We start from the raw sequence: 13,581 nt of genomic DNA on the forward strand, positions 1-13,581 counted from the left end.
ACTGTACACAAGAATACCTAAGGCGCGTTGACGCTCATGTTCTTCGCGTTTAGACGTGTATCGAAGCTGCGACTATATACGATGGAACCGATACATTTCCGCCGTAATAAAGAGGAAAACGTGCCAGACAATGACAAAGACTGGGTGAAGACAGAATTGATCTTTTCACTCGATAATATCCATCCTCCTTCGGTAAAAGTGTAAAGTTGCTGCATTCATCTCTTTAAGAATCGGAAGAAGCCCTTGCTCTTATCTGGCGGTGGTGCCATCAACATCGGTACTTGATTTTTGTGCGTAATACGAATCTGTGTCGGAAAAATATTTTTAGTTTTTTCATTTAATTTGTAATTTGATTGATGAAGACATCAATATCAACATATGAAGATAATTATTACGTGTTAATTATATAATATATTAAAAAGAAGTCTGGTAACAATAATCAACTGTTCAACTCTAGATAATTAATTCAAGTTTTGATGAAATAATTTCAATCAAATGTTCGAATAAAATTAGCTAAAAGCTACTTTTTTCTAAATATTATCTTACTTTTCTAATTATTATCAAACATCTAATTATGTTAATATTTAATATAAATATTTATTAAATTATTAAATTTTATAAATATATATTATAAATATATAATTTTATAAATATTTATAAAATTATACGCTAAAAATACATTTGATAGCTATCAGATTTTTTTCAATAATATGTACGAACTTGAGAACAAAAATTTATTCTAAATAATATTTATATAAATCAAACAGCACAGAATGTCTTGATAATCTAGTATAAAATTATATATTTATTAAGATATAATTTAAAAAGAGAAAAGAATATTTCATTCTCTTCCAACAAAATGTTTGATAAAATCTTGAAGAAAAAAGTTGGCTCATGTTCCGAAAAGTTTTGTCGTTTGAATAAATATTCAAATGTTGTTTTATTTCAGCTCACCGTGCAAGGACCCTGCATCCAAGGTTCGCCATCGATTTGCATAGGGAATCGTTTGCTCGTGATGATGGTGACGCTGCTACACTGGGCCAACCTTCGGCCGGAATGTCGGAGTCCGGTCTTCACTTGACCCATGTGCAAACAGTTCTCCAGACCAATTACCTCGATCAGATTGTCTCCAATGTCTGCGGATAATAAGTAAGTACTGAATATTACTAAACGCTTTTTCGCATTCTATTTGCATACGTTTTTCTACGAAGCGCAAGAATATTATATCGGAAGATTAATTATTTCGCGCGTTGAGCTCACCTTGAATAGCGGCCGTGAGATCTACAGAATTAAAGCTGCTTGTACTGAGTTCTTTGTCGGGTCGCTTTTTTCGCTTGCCAAGACGGTGCCGCGTGTGATGTTCGCCCCAGAGGTTCGAACCTCCGTGAGTGAAAGGAATGTTTAGCAATGCGACTCCTTGCAGAGATGGACCGTGCGCTAAATCCAGAGGCGTACCGTCGCACTGCAATCGATGAAATGCATGTAACGACACGAATTCCATTGATTCCTTTGAATTGATTGATAACGAATTTGACTGTACGTATTTAGGATGATATTAGAACGGAAGTGGATAATTAATTCTTGCTCTGTGCTTAGTATTTGAATATTTCAGCTCTATTCGATATACTGATCCATTAACCGAATGAAGAAATTACATATACACGTACGATATATAGGGATTATATTGATCAAAAAATATTATACGAAATTTTAATAAATATTTGTTTGAATAATACTAACTAAAAATAAATAATACTACTATTTATTAAATATAAAGATATATTTATTTGAAAACTATTAATTTGATTCAACCATCATTTTTTTTTATTGAGTAAATATTTAGTTAAAGTATTATTGAAAAAAATATGTATTAAAATATAGTAAATTTTTTTCTTAGTATACATATATAGCTATGCTCACAATTATCTCGAGATCTTCGTGAAGATTTTTACAACTAGCAGCGAACTGCTCCGTGGTTGCGTATTCGAAGTACCACAGTTTATTTTTCATTCTGCTATTAAATTTCTCGGGATTTTTTTCCCTCTCCATGTGAAATTTCACGCATATAGCGGCGTCGACGCCCACCGAGAAATAATTATTAATGATATTATATGGTATGCTATCCTGATTCGGTTTTTTTTCGTCCTTTTGATCCACTTCTATTTGCCAGCGATCCATCATCACTTGTGTCGCTTTTTCTATTTTCTGCGAATCGTTAAGGTTTTCATATAGCGAATTTCCACGGTGTAGTTCGACGTTATAAAACATCCGACTTTTTACTGAGATATAAAAATAGAAGATATTTTCTCGCAATATGAGGGAACAGAACTTTTCGATTTTAATTAAGCTTTAGATATGTTAAAATATAGATAAAAAGAAAAGATGTATTTTTTTACAAGTGTTTTCTCTTGTTAAGAGAGCGAAAAACTCTCCATTGGAAAAAATCCTTTCCTTTCAATTCTTCTTCAATTCTTCTAAATAAATCGTATAAACTGTCAAAGATATTAAAAAATATGTTAAGAAAAGATTTCAAAATGTCAAATGGTTTCAGGAATATTTCATAATAATAATAATAAAAATCTTTTTAATTTTTATTTTGTATAAATAAAAAAATTGTGTTTACAAGAAATTTTCTATTCTTATTATAAAGTACTTTTGAGACCATTCAACTTTTATTTAAAACTTTTTTTATATCTTTGACAAATCACTCAAAAAGAAAAAACCGATTTTTTTTAAAGGGAGAAGGGAACATACGAGAAAACAATTAAAAAACAATTTCTTATTTTTGTGTTTATTTTAATACATATTCAAAGCTTATTAAAATAGGAAGGGGATACTTAGTTGTATTCTCTTATCAGTTAGAATTCTGAGAAAAATGTCTAGTTAGATTATATATTAAAATTTTGATTAAAAATGGACGAATTAAAATTTTCTGATTAAATCTATTAAAATTTTAATTAAGATAATCGGAATTCTGATTGATATAATCAAAATCTTTTGGTTTGTTTATTTTCAACTAGACATTCTTCTCAGTTCATCTATGACGTATATTAAAATATGTGTGTTAGAAAATATATAGAATAGAACGTATAGAATAGAACATATATTAAAAATCTATATGTTTGCTTTACCTTAAGTACTTTATGTACCGCTTCTCCTTCGTAACCACCACCCCAGCGTAAACATCTGGCAAGATCATTGCCTGTACCAAGAGGTATAACGCCAACAGCAGGTTGTTTCTCGAATTGCACACGATCTGGATGAAATAGTCATCAAATTGATTACAAAATTGATTGCAACATGCGGTTGTCGTTATCGTCAAATGTTAAATTACTAGTAATCAATTAATAAGCGGTACCGAAAAGCAATATCGAAATGATGAACTTATTATGCGTAATCGGTTAATAAGGGAAGATTTATTGAAATCCAGGCTATTCGCTGGATTATATAGTAGTCGATAAATCTATTATCAGATTTAATACACGCACAGTTAACAATTAGCACACAATATTGCAAAATATATTACAAAGCTTCTACGTGTCATTGTACAACTGTTATTCATTTTACTCGCGTTTTCAGTATAAATTTAATTGGATACACACATCGTAATTAAATTGTGATACATACCCATAGTTTCTAAAACCCAGCCAACTGTTCCATCGCCGCCGCAACAGATCACGTTAAAATTTTCCACATCCTTAAACATCTGCAGGCCCTGCATGGGCCCACCAATTGCTAGATTGTGAACTTGCCGAGGATTTAAAACGTATTGAAACTTCCGTAACATTCGCTCCCCTTGCCGACCGCCCGACTTTGGATTTATAAAAACCAAAAGCGGCGTTGTACCTTCTGGTAGTGTAATTTGAAAAGACATAGCTGGTTGTTGATTCGACCCACTACCACAGCTCAGGAAAACACCCTATTTTAGATTAAAATATGATCATTATATCTTTTAACATGCATTTACTGCATCTTTTTATTTGTCTTTTGTCAGTTATTTTTGTTGATATTTTGCAAAGATAACAAGAGTAATTTATCTTAAGTTATTTACTTTTTTATTTGCTTTAATTTTTACTGTTTTAGATTCATTGCATTTATTTGTATAAAACATATGACATTTCGTTAGTATGCCGTTTGAAAGCATACTTTCTTAATTTTAATTTTTATTTTTTCAAGCATCTTAGAAAGCTGTAAATAATTTAATGCTAATAAACATCTTAGAAACTGTAAATAATTTATTGCGAAAAATATATAACTCAGCCGAGATTTGAATTCGAATCAATTCGATTTCCCAATTTAATCATCGAGGTATGTGACATCATTAATTATTTACCTTTAATATGCTAGACATCAAATTATTAACAGCTTTCTTATTTGCATCAATATATATTAAATTACTTGTCAATTTAATTTGCGATATTACTATTCTAATTTTTTGATTTAGGACAAATAATCGCACAGTTTACTTTTTAAATTGGAAATTATTTAAATTCACGAGAAGTATTATTAAGCACGAAGAACCACCTTAACTGAATATGATATAAGATTGTATTTTATATTTGTTTCTTCGAAAGAGGACTTTCAAAAATAAGAGATAATTAATATGAATGATTGTGTTGCACTTACGGAACTGACCGATGAGCTGTCCTGACAGTGTTTGCTACCACGTTTGTTATCCCTCGACAATGACCTTTGTCTCTCGAGTACAACAGGGCAAATTGCCGTAGGTGGAAGGATGTGTATCGCATGATCGCCGAGCGTACATTCTGCTCGCACTTGTGACGCACATTTATTATGCAACTGCAATATTTCCGCGGAAATATTTACATAAACGGTTAGGGATGTTATTACACTATTACTTCACGAATAAAATATATTTGTTTACATTTGTTATTCATATTTAATGTACGTATTTAATGCTCGTATTTAAATTTTTTATCATCTTAAATTTTGTCTGCATTATTTAATTATATTAAAGAATTAATATAAAAAATCATCTTATGCATTGAATAATTTATAATTAAAGACAGAGAGAGCGAGAGCGAGAGAGAGAGAGAGAGAGAGAGAGAGATGTGGTCTCTAAAATATTTATCTAATCAATAAATTAATTATTTTATGACATCTTTAAATATATTTCTCTTTTTCTGTTTTCACTCTGCCACTCTCTTTCTCTCTTTTTTTCACATAACTACGAATATATTTTGGATTTTATTTTGAATAATGAATATAATTAATTTTAAATATATATGTTACAAGATGTTTACACATATACACATTGCGTATATTTTATATTGATATCAACTTGAAAAAAATACTCACGGTTAATTGACACCATCTGCAACGTAAACCGGTAATGCCATTGTAACTCTTGATGGTCTTTCTGCATTTGGAACATTTTCCATGACAATTACCTTCGACCCAATGATGAGTCATTATTTGAGGTGTCTTCTTACTCTTAACATATGTGGCTATGCAGGAAGCTGGCGCTCTTTGTACGCACCTCTCGTGTACCGTGTATTTGCAAACTGATCCGAAAGAAAAGATTATTCAATGATTATTCAATGATTATTAATAATGTTGGTTTTAAATAAAATGCGCTCGTTTTTAGAAGTGGTTACGTACTTCATACGATTCTTTTTGCAATCGCTATTCTAATTTAACTAGTTCTGGTATCACGAAGTAGAAGTAGCAATAAGGATTTCTTACTCACAGACGCAACATAGCCCTTTCTTGCCAAGGCCAACCAACATATTTAGACAGAGATTGCAGTATGCGGGTTTACTGAAATGTTTTAGCCTCCACAGATGATTTCCGTCTTCCTTCACGTGGGAATCCAAACCCAGAAGAACTAGCAGGGGTATTGTCGTGAGGCCACCTCTCTTCCATTCTTCTAGCGAAACTGTACCATCTGCGTCGTAGTCAATTTCTATCATCATATCTTGCAGAATCTAAAATGGAATTATACTTTCTATGTATTGGTTCCGTATAATTGTCAGCTATTTTCAAAAAATTTCTTCGTTTTTCTTTGATTTTTTATAATAGTAATAGAAAAATTATTAATTGAATTGTAATGGAAAGACAATCAATCTTCAAAATCTGAGTTCGCTGAAAGCAGGATTCATTCCTACCTACCGGCTTTAACTCACTGACATCCCAGCCGAGATATTCCGCAACATTCATCATTTGATTTACGATACAGTCCATCTCCTAGATACACATAATAATAATATTAATAATAACGATAAAGAACAACTATTATATCGTATGCTCCATGATGCGTATCGTTTATTAAAACTATGTACAATATATTGAAATATTGATTATTCTTTCTTTGAAGTTTTGTATATGTATATCAAATATATATCCTTTCCTTATATATCGATCATACTTATACGAATCTATAATATCTTTCATCTTTTATTAAAAACTCGTGTTTTCTTCGTGGCTTTTTATTTGCTCTAGCTAGATAGATGCCAATGAAAGCAACGGCTTCGCCGCATATTTTCATCTGCTTTTTCCGCGGTTCCGCTATCGGCAACGTGAATATTTATCGGCTGCACAATTTGTATACCGCGATATCAATGATTTATTCAACATGGAACTCATTATACGATCGTCGTTTTCCCGACATCTTTCTTGGTCGTAATTTCATGTCAACATATATAATATAATATAATATAAATCGCACCTCCGCTCTATATATATGTATATGCATCAATATGCACTAGGCATATTTCACGCCCAAATGACAAATGTATTGAACACCTGCTGCCATAAACAATTTCGAATGTAAAACATTTATTTTGCTGTTTACTTATTCCGCAACTATCGTGGTATCTTAAAATCAATGCCGAAATGACGAAATTCCAATGATCGATAAAAATTCTACCAAGATAGACGCTTAATTATTTTAACTATTTTCTGAGAGATTAATGAATCTAATGATAACGTTTATTAATGTCCCATTATTTAGAAAAAAGATTAATAAAATTGTAATATTTGATTGTAATGTTTTTATAATATTTTTTAATATTGAGACATTATTTATTTTATGATGTACGATAAGCATATATTGTATAATGAAACAATACTGATATAAAATGAACTGTTTTCACATAATAATAATAATAATAATAATAATAACAATAATAATAATAATAATAATAATATGTTAGATATAGTCTTCCGGGTACTCAATTGCAAAGAGGTCAATGATGTCATCGAGGCACCGGAAATTATACTCGTTCTACGTAATTTATTGTAACGGATCGCAGAGGGTACATGTCAATTGACGTGTCTGTTATGGGTGCAGCTAACAATATATATGGAACAAGTATTTATCTCTTCTATTAATATCAGCCGGAGCTATTCTATACCGCTGTTGTTACTTAAGCAACAAAGGTCAACCTATTTTCGCCGAGGAAAAGTTCGTTCGCGTAAATTGGAATCAGAATTATTTTTCACCTTTTGTCGAGTATCACATATCGATTGCTTAATTAATATGATTTTAACATTACGCGATGACACGGCATTTATTTGGTATTTAATCTATGACAATATATTGAAACTATATTTAATATATACCACAATATATATATCCCTCAGCAAAAGTCACAGTAATATCACAACAGTCATGATAACGTATATGAATGTCCGCTTTGTCATAGGTGTGACAAAACTATGACAAAACTGTCATCATGAATGATGAATGAAGCTATGACATCACTATGATAAAAATTGCACTTCATTGTGATACTGCTGTGATACATTATATACATTAAGATAATAATGTGATGTCACACTATGATCTTTTGATAATCTCACAGTTATATTACAATTGTCTGTTACTATTATAAATCTTGTGATGTGACTTTTTTTGCTATGGGGGATATATGGGACAATTAATGACATTTCCGTCTAGTACAAGCAACATTGTAAGAGCAAACAGCTTTACACGTGTTCTCTGTTTGTGTGTGATCCGCATTAACTGATAATGATGATTCTTTACTCATGATACTTACGTTCGTATCAAGGACGCCATTCCCATCCGTATCATATAGCCGGAACATGACTGAAAAAAAGGATTATCGAGTTAACACAAGACGAAATTGCCGCGCAACAAGTTGCAGCTGCACTACAAGTCCACACGGAATGGACTTGTAACAACTGTAGCAGAAAATCGAGAAGGACTGCCGGTCGACACGCGAGTGTCCTCTCATAAATTTTATAGATATACGTCTATCATTCTCGTTTCTTTTTTTTCTATGTGTTACTTCAATATTTCTCTCCGAGGGCAAAATATTTGATTTAATTAGCATTTTTGCAAAATATTTCGTAGATAGAAAAACATGTTTACGCAAAAGGATTCAACTTCTTCAACTCTTATTATTTTAACGTATTATTATTTCAATATTTTTCAAATAATATTTTTTATTGCCTTTTTCTTTTTCTGTGAAAATACCTTTAAATGTTTTTCAAAGAAGGTATACATAGAAAAAGTCTAATAAACTCTATCTACACTGAAAAGCAAATGCGTGATTTTTTTTTTTAGAAGATTACAATCTGAATTTTCAAGCCTGGAGATATTCATGATGATATACACTTCCCGAAACAATTTTTTACTGTATACGCGCACGTGAAATATCACTCTGATAACGCTCTCCTAAAAACGAACGAGATTTATGCGCGGACATGTTTTTTGATTATACAGGAAACAACCATGTAATCGTTATAGCATCGATCCCGGCTAGAAAATAATGCCGGGTCTGTTTCAAAGCATCGTCAATCATCCCCTCACGAATTATTCGATATAAAAGTTAACGGAAGTTTCGTGAATTTTGAGATAATCGTTTTCGATAATTGTTTTGTGGCAATTACTTACATTCCAGTTTATCTTCTGGTCTGCCGGCTTCCAAGAGAGAGAGATAACAAACGATGTCTTTGAGGCTGACTTTAACGGACTGAACGTCTATTGTACTTTGCTTTCTGACAAGATGTCTCATCTCTGGAAAACATAAATCTAATTTGAGATCTCACTAGATAATTTACAGTTGCTAATCAATAAGTGTGTCGTTAATGCAATATTGTCAAATAACAAGATCATAATTCATAAATTTACAGATAAATATTTTAGAAGTTGAAACATAATGCATCCTAAAATACATTAAATATCAAATATTTTATATATTACAATATATTATGTTATATTATTAATTATATTATATTAATTATATTATATTAATTATATTATATTAATTATATTATATTAATTATATTATATTATAATATTAATTTTTTTATAATGAAATTATTTTAATTGTATTTTTCAAATATTAAGGACATGATTTTTTAATTGATCAAGTATGCTATCGCGAATAAAAATTGTAGAAATTATCATAATTACTATTTTCATTTCAAAGAAGTGAAACTGAATTTTCATCAGGATTTTTCTTAACGTCGCATTTCGTAGAAAAGTCTCTATTAAAGTATCTAGATATCGGATAAAGTGAGAATCGCCAGACTTGTAATATGATGAATCTATCTCATATTTCGTAGAAAATTCACTATGCACTCTGGTGTTAAAGTAAACGGAAAATTCACGATTTCGCAGAGATGGTCAAGCCACATTTTTAGATAAACATTCACATGGACTTGAGTAATTGTACCTAAAAGTTTAAAAGACCTGTTGCTTCGTCCGAAGCAGCGCGATTGTCAATATGTATAAGCGATGAATTGGATTTGTCATAATAGATTGTTATAGAGTTTAGTCGCGACTCGAGACAGGTCGACGACGTCTAGCCCATATTTCTGGATCGCCTATTTATATCGAAATCGCCGTGTAGTTTTGCATGAATCAATGCAACTGTACATCGATTGGATCGCTGTCGATAAAATTTATTCTTGCGTACTATCACGATTTTGAAATTTGAATTGTCGGGAAACTGAAATTAATATCGACGAATTCGCGTAGAAAAAAGCACTCAAAAGCAATCTTTTGCTCGCGATAAAATGAAAAAGTGACAATAGAAAATTGATAGAAGGTATATTTTGCGTTTCTATCGGATGAGGAAATAAACTTATTAATATCACATCGTTTTTGAAATCCTATTATAAATGTTATAATATCATTTCGATAACAGTCAATTTAGCATTAATTTCACTTTCAAACACAATTTATTATTATAATAAGAAACAAGAGATCGATATTATCTACATATACAAAGATACATATATATAATCTTGTCCCGAAAGATTTATAACTTTGAATATGTCCCACGAATTCATAATTATATATTTTCCATTAATAGAAGAATTAGTATATGATTTTCCAATGGTTCGGGTTCTCTGCTCTTATTTTTAGATGACATCGCGTGTCTCGCAGGAATAATTTTGCATGACGATGAACAAGTTAAAAATAAACTTTCGCACGAGACGATGCGTCGCGCTAACTAATGCAATCATGCGCTTTATCCATGCGAGATCGTATATTTTTTTTTACGCTAGAACAATTCAATTTATTCCAAGTGAAAATCGTGAAAAACTCGTAACTTAGGGAAAAAATTGTTCGGCAACGACGCGATATTCTGATCGATTGTATACGTAATGATTAATCACATTGTGACATTCAATTGAAACTTTAAATCAATCTACTAAATTATTTTCTATTGCTTACTCTCTAAACTCTTTAGAATAGATGGAATTTCACTCTGAAGTATGAAAATTGAACCAATCTTGAAAAGGAGTGGTTTAACTTTCAATTTTTAAGAGTGAACTTTCACTCTAAAAGTTTTAGAGAATTTACGTAAATGTAATATCTATGTAATATCCATATTATCTATATTTCAAGCAATGAAAAATTTTTTTTCCTCTTAACGTGAACAGTTTATCAAAATTTATTGGTCGTAATTTCATAATCATATGCAATGTTTGACTTTGCATCCTGTTTTAATGAAAATCTATGATATAATCATTAGCTTCATTAAATTAAACTAATTATTATTTGCGGATTGTAGCTTGGATTATTTGATTTAATTGATTTCACGTGAATAAATTGATCGTATTTGCTGCGTAATATAACACGCGAATTAAAAATGTATTTACGTATGTCGCTTGTTAATTATACGCACAGTATGGAGATTATCTTGGTATAAACATATCGAATCTTTGAAAGTCATGAAACTTGTCTCACCTTCCTTCAACTTCACTCCCGATACGTTTGGTAACTGGACCATTTTTCACTATTAAAAGTGATGTAAAAAAGAGGAAATTAGTCTTTCTAGATTGGATTATCTAATCCTTTTGTCATTTAATTATTAATCAGAATCAAATAATAAGAAACCCGAGTTTGAGTGGCGCGTTGACATGCGATTAATGATTTAGCACTTGTTGCTTCTCTTGCGACTCAAGAGTCACTGAGACATAGCCTCAGGAACTTGGTATCATTCTCTCCCACGCTCGTGACGTCATTTATACCGGATGATACCGACGATACAGCTATTTTGGTGACATTGGCACGTGTGCATGAGCTACGTAAACTCGCCCGTATGCCGCGCGAATAATTCGAAACGCGCAATGTCCTACTCTGTACTATTCGGGATCGATACGATAGTAGATTAATAGTTCATTAATTAAAGACAACACGCACTACTACGAAGTGATGTCAAGCCTATTCTATTTTATTCCAAACGATTTTTATACCGTTTTTTTATACCGTTTTCGCATTCGAAATAGCGACAATTGTCAGTTCTTAGAAAAATGCCGAAAATACACATTTTAAAACCTCTGTAGAGTGAAACCTCACTTTTAAAGATTGGAAACTGAGTTACTCTTTTTCAAGACTGGCTCAATTTTACTCTTTTTTCACTCTTTAGAGTAAGATTTCATTCATTCAAGAAATTTGATAGCGATTAACAAAACTATAGAACAAATTAAATAAAGAAGAATTAACACGATTGAAGCTACATATTGATACCACAATGTATATATATATATATATATATATATATATATAAATTTTTACTATTATTATTTTATTATATAATTACGCGCCGATTATTGTCAGACTTGAAATGCAATTATAAACTGGAGCTGAAATAATAATATCACAAATTAAATTGATCGCTAAATTAATAAATGATGCTAATAAGCATCTTAAAACGCCGTAAATAACTTATTATGGAAAATATTATTCTAGCTAGGATACCTATTTAAAACTATAGAAATATACATGGAAGATAGAAGTACTTAAATTTGTATAGGACTCTTATCATTGATAGTGCGGAATCGTTGAATTTCGTTATTATGTATTCGGATCGATTATTTGCAAATACATCGATCGAAGAAATATTTTCCGCTCTATTCCTATCCTCTTCATATGTTTTTCACATGATGTATTTTACGATCCTTTTTATTACGAACCGAGGCACCTGGAGGCAACTATTCATCTTCTGATTCATAAAAAACGAGATCGAGTCTGTGGTTCAGCTTTCCTCAGCTCAGCAATAATTTCAAAATGGCTCGAGGGTACCATAATATCTATCAGAACATTGATTCGTCACATATCCTCTATTTTCAGATCATATTTGATGTTTTCTTTGCATTTTCACGGGTACTAAGAGCACATGTGTACTAAGAGGGGCGCGGAAGACTTTAACTCACGATTTCATCACTTCCAATGATGTATTCCGACGTGGAAACGCATGTGTTCCACAGTGTGTTTCATGTGTAAAGAGATGATAAGATCAGATCCCGTTCTTTAAACAGACTCGGAAATAGAACCCGGATTGAGTTTTCTCAATCGCGTATACAATCTCCAGTACGTCATGACATTTCGTGAAAATCAACCCGTCTTTCATCTCTCGTCGTACATAGATTGTCATGTAAAACCAGAATTTAAAATAGCAATCTCCATTTCTCTCCGGAGAGAGATGCGCAAGTTTATGCCGCGCGATCGATGGCACGATCGCTGCAGACATGAATAAATATTTCCCTTAAATCCATAACGTAAGCATGATTATTTCTGTCACTTATGCGTCTTCATTTAGAGCAGACATAAACACCCGACTGTTGATGTCTCGCTCGAGTAATTTAAATAAATTACTTTTTACATGTCACGCGCTGGAAAATTGACAAAACTAATCGCTCCTTGATTTTGAGCCTTCTATCAACGAAATTATCAGTTTCATGTTGAATTTTAATAAAATTAATTATTGAATGATTTTTTTTCTATCAGCAATATTTCTAATAATGAAGTCATTAAATATATATTAAATATTGTAAGATATAAGATATGCATGGATAAAAATAGCGCAAAACACCATAACAAAATACTCGTGGAAATGCATAATGAAGCAAGAAGGTGGGCTGCGTTGGTATCGTATAAAAGGTATATCGGCACTGATATTGTAGTCGCTATTTTTTTTTATTTTATTACGCTGACTCGTTCCGATATGGTGAAGTACACTCCTGAAAGAGATGTCACGTTCCTCCGTAATTTATCGCAGCATTTACGATCTCAGGTTTTGTTTGGGCGAGAAGAAGAAGAAGGAGAGAGAGAGAGAGAGAGAGAGAGAGAGAGAGAGA

General features: G+C 31.6%; 1 protein-coding gene across 1 annotated transcript in view; it reads right to left on the minus strand.

Annotated features, from left to right (window-relative positions):
* Nucleotides 1–215: 215 nt before the first annotated feature.
* Nucleotides 216–13,581, minus strand: part of LOC105624132 (diacylglycerol kinase 1) — a 51,631-nt gene continuing 38,265 nt past the window's right edge. The window contains exons 6-17 of the mRNA XM_012205492.1: nt 8,882–9,004; nt 8,022–8,071; nt 6,133–6,207; nt 5,711–5,948; nt 5,320–5,525; nt 4,627–4,800; nt 3,628–3,919; nt 3,132–3,256; nt 1,921–2,205; nt 1,261–1,462; nt 955–1,136; nt 216–305 (exon numbers count right to left, since the gene is read on the minus strand). Coding sequence (XP_012060882.1) covers nt 216–305; nt 955–1,136; nt 1,261–1,462; nt 1,921–2,205; nt 3,132–3,256; nt 3,628–3,919; nt 4,627–4,800; nt 5,320–5,525; nt 5,711–5,948; nt 6,133–6,207; nt 8,022–8,071; nt 8,882–9,004 — 2,042 coding nt within the window. The remainder of the gene's footprint in view (nt 306–954; nt 1,137–1,260; nt 1,463–1,920; nt 2,206–3,131; nt 3,257–3,627; nt 3,920–4,626; nt 4,801–5,319; nt 5,526–5,710; nt 5,949–6,132; nt 6,208–8,021; nt 8,072–8,881; nt 9,005–13,581) is intronic.

Source organism: Atta cephalotes (assembly GCF_000143395.1).
Source record: "Atta cephalotes unplaced genomic scaffold scaffold00073, whole genome shotgun sequence".
In the NCBI taxonomy this organism is placed as follows: Eukaryota; Metazoa; Arthropoda; class Insecta; order Hymenoptera; family Formicidae; genus Atta; species Atta cephalotes.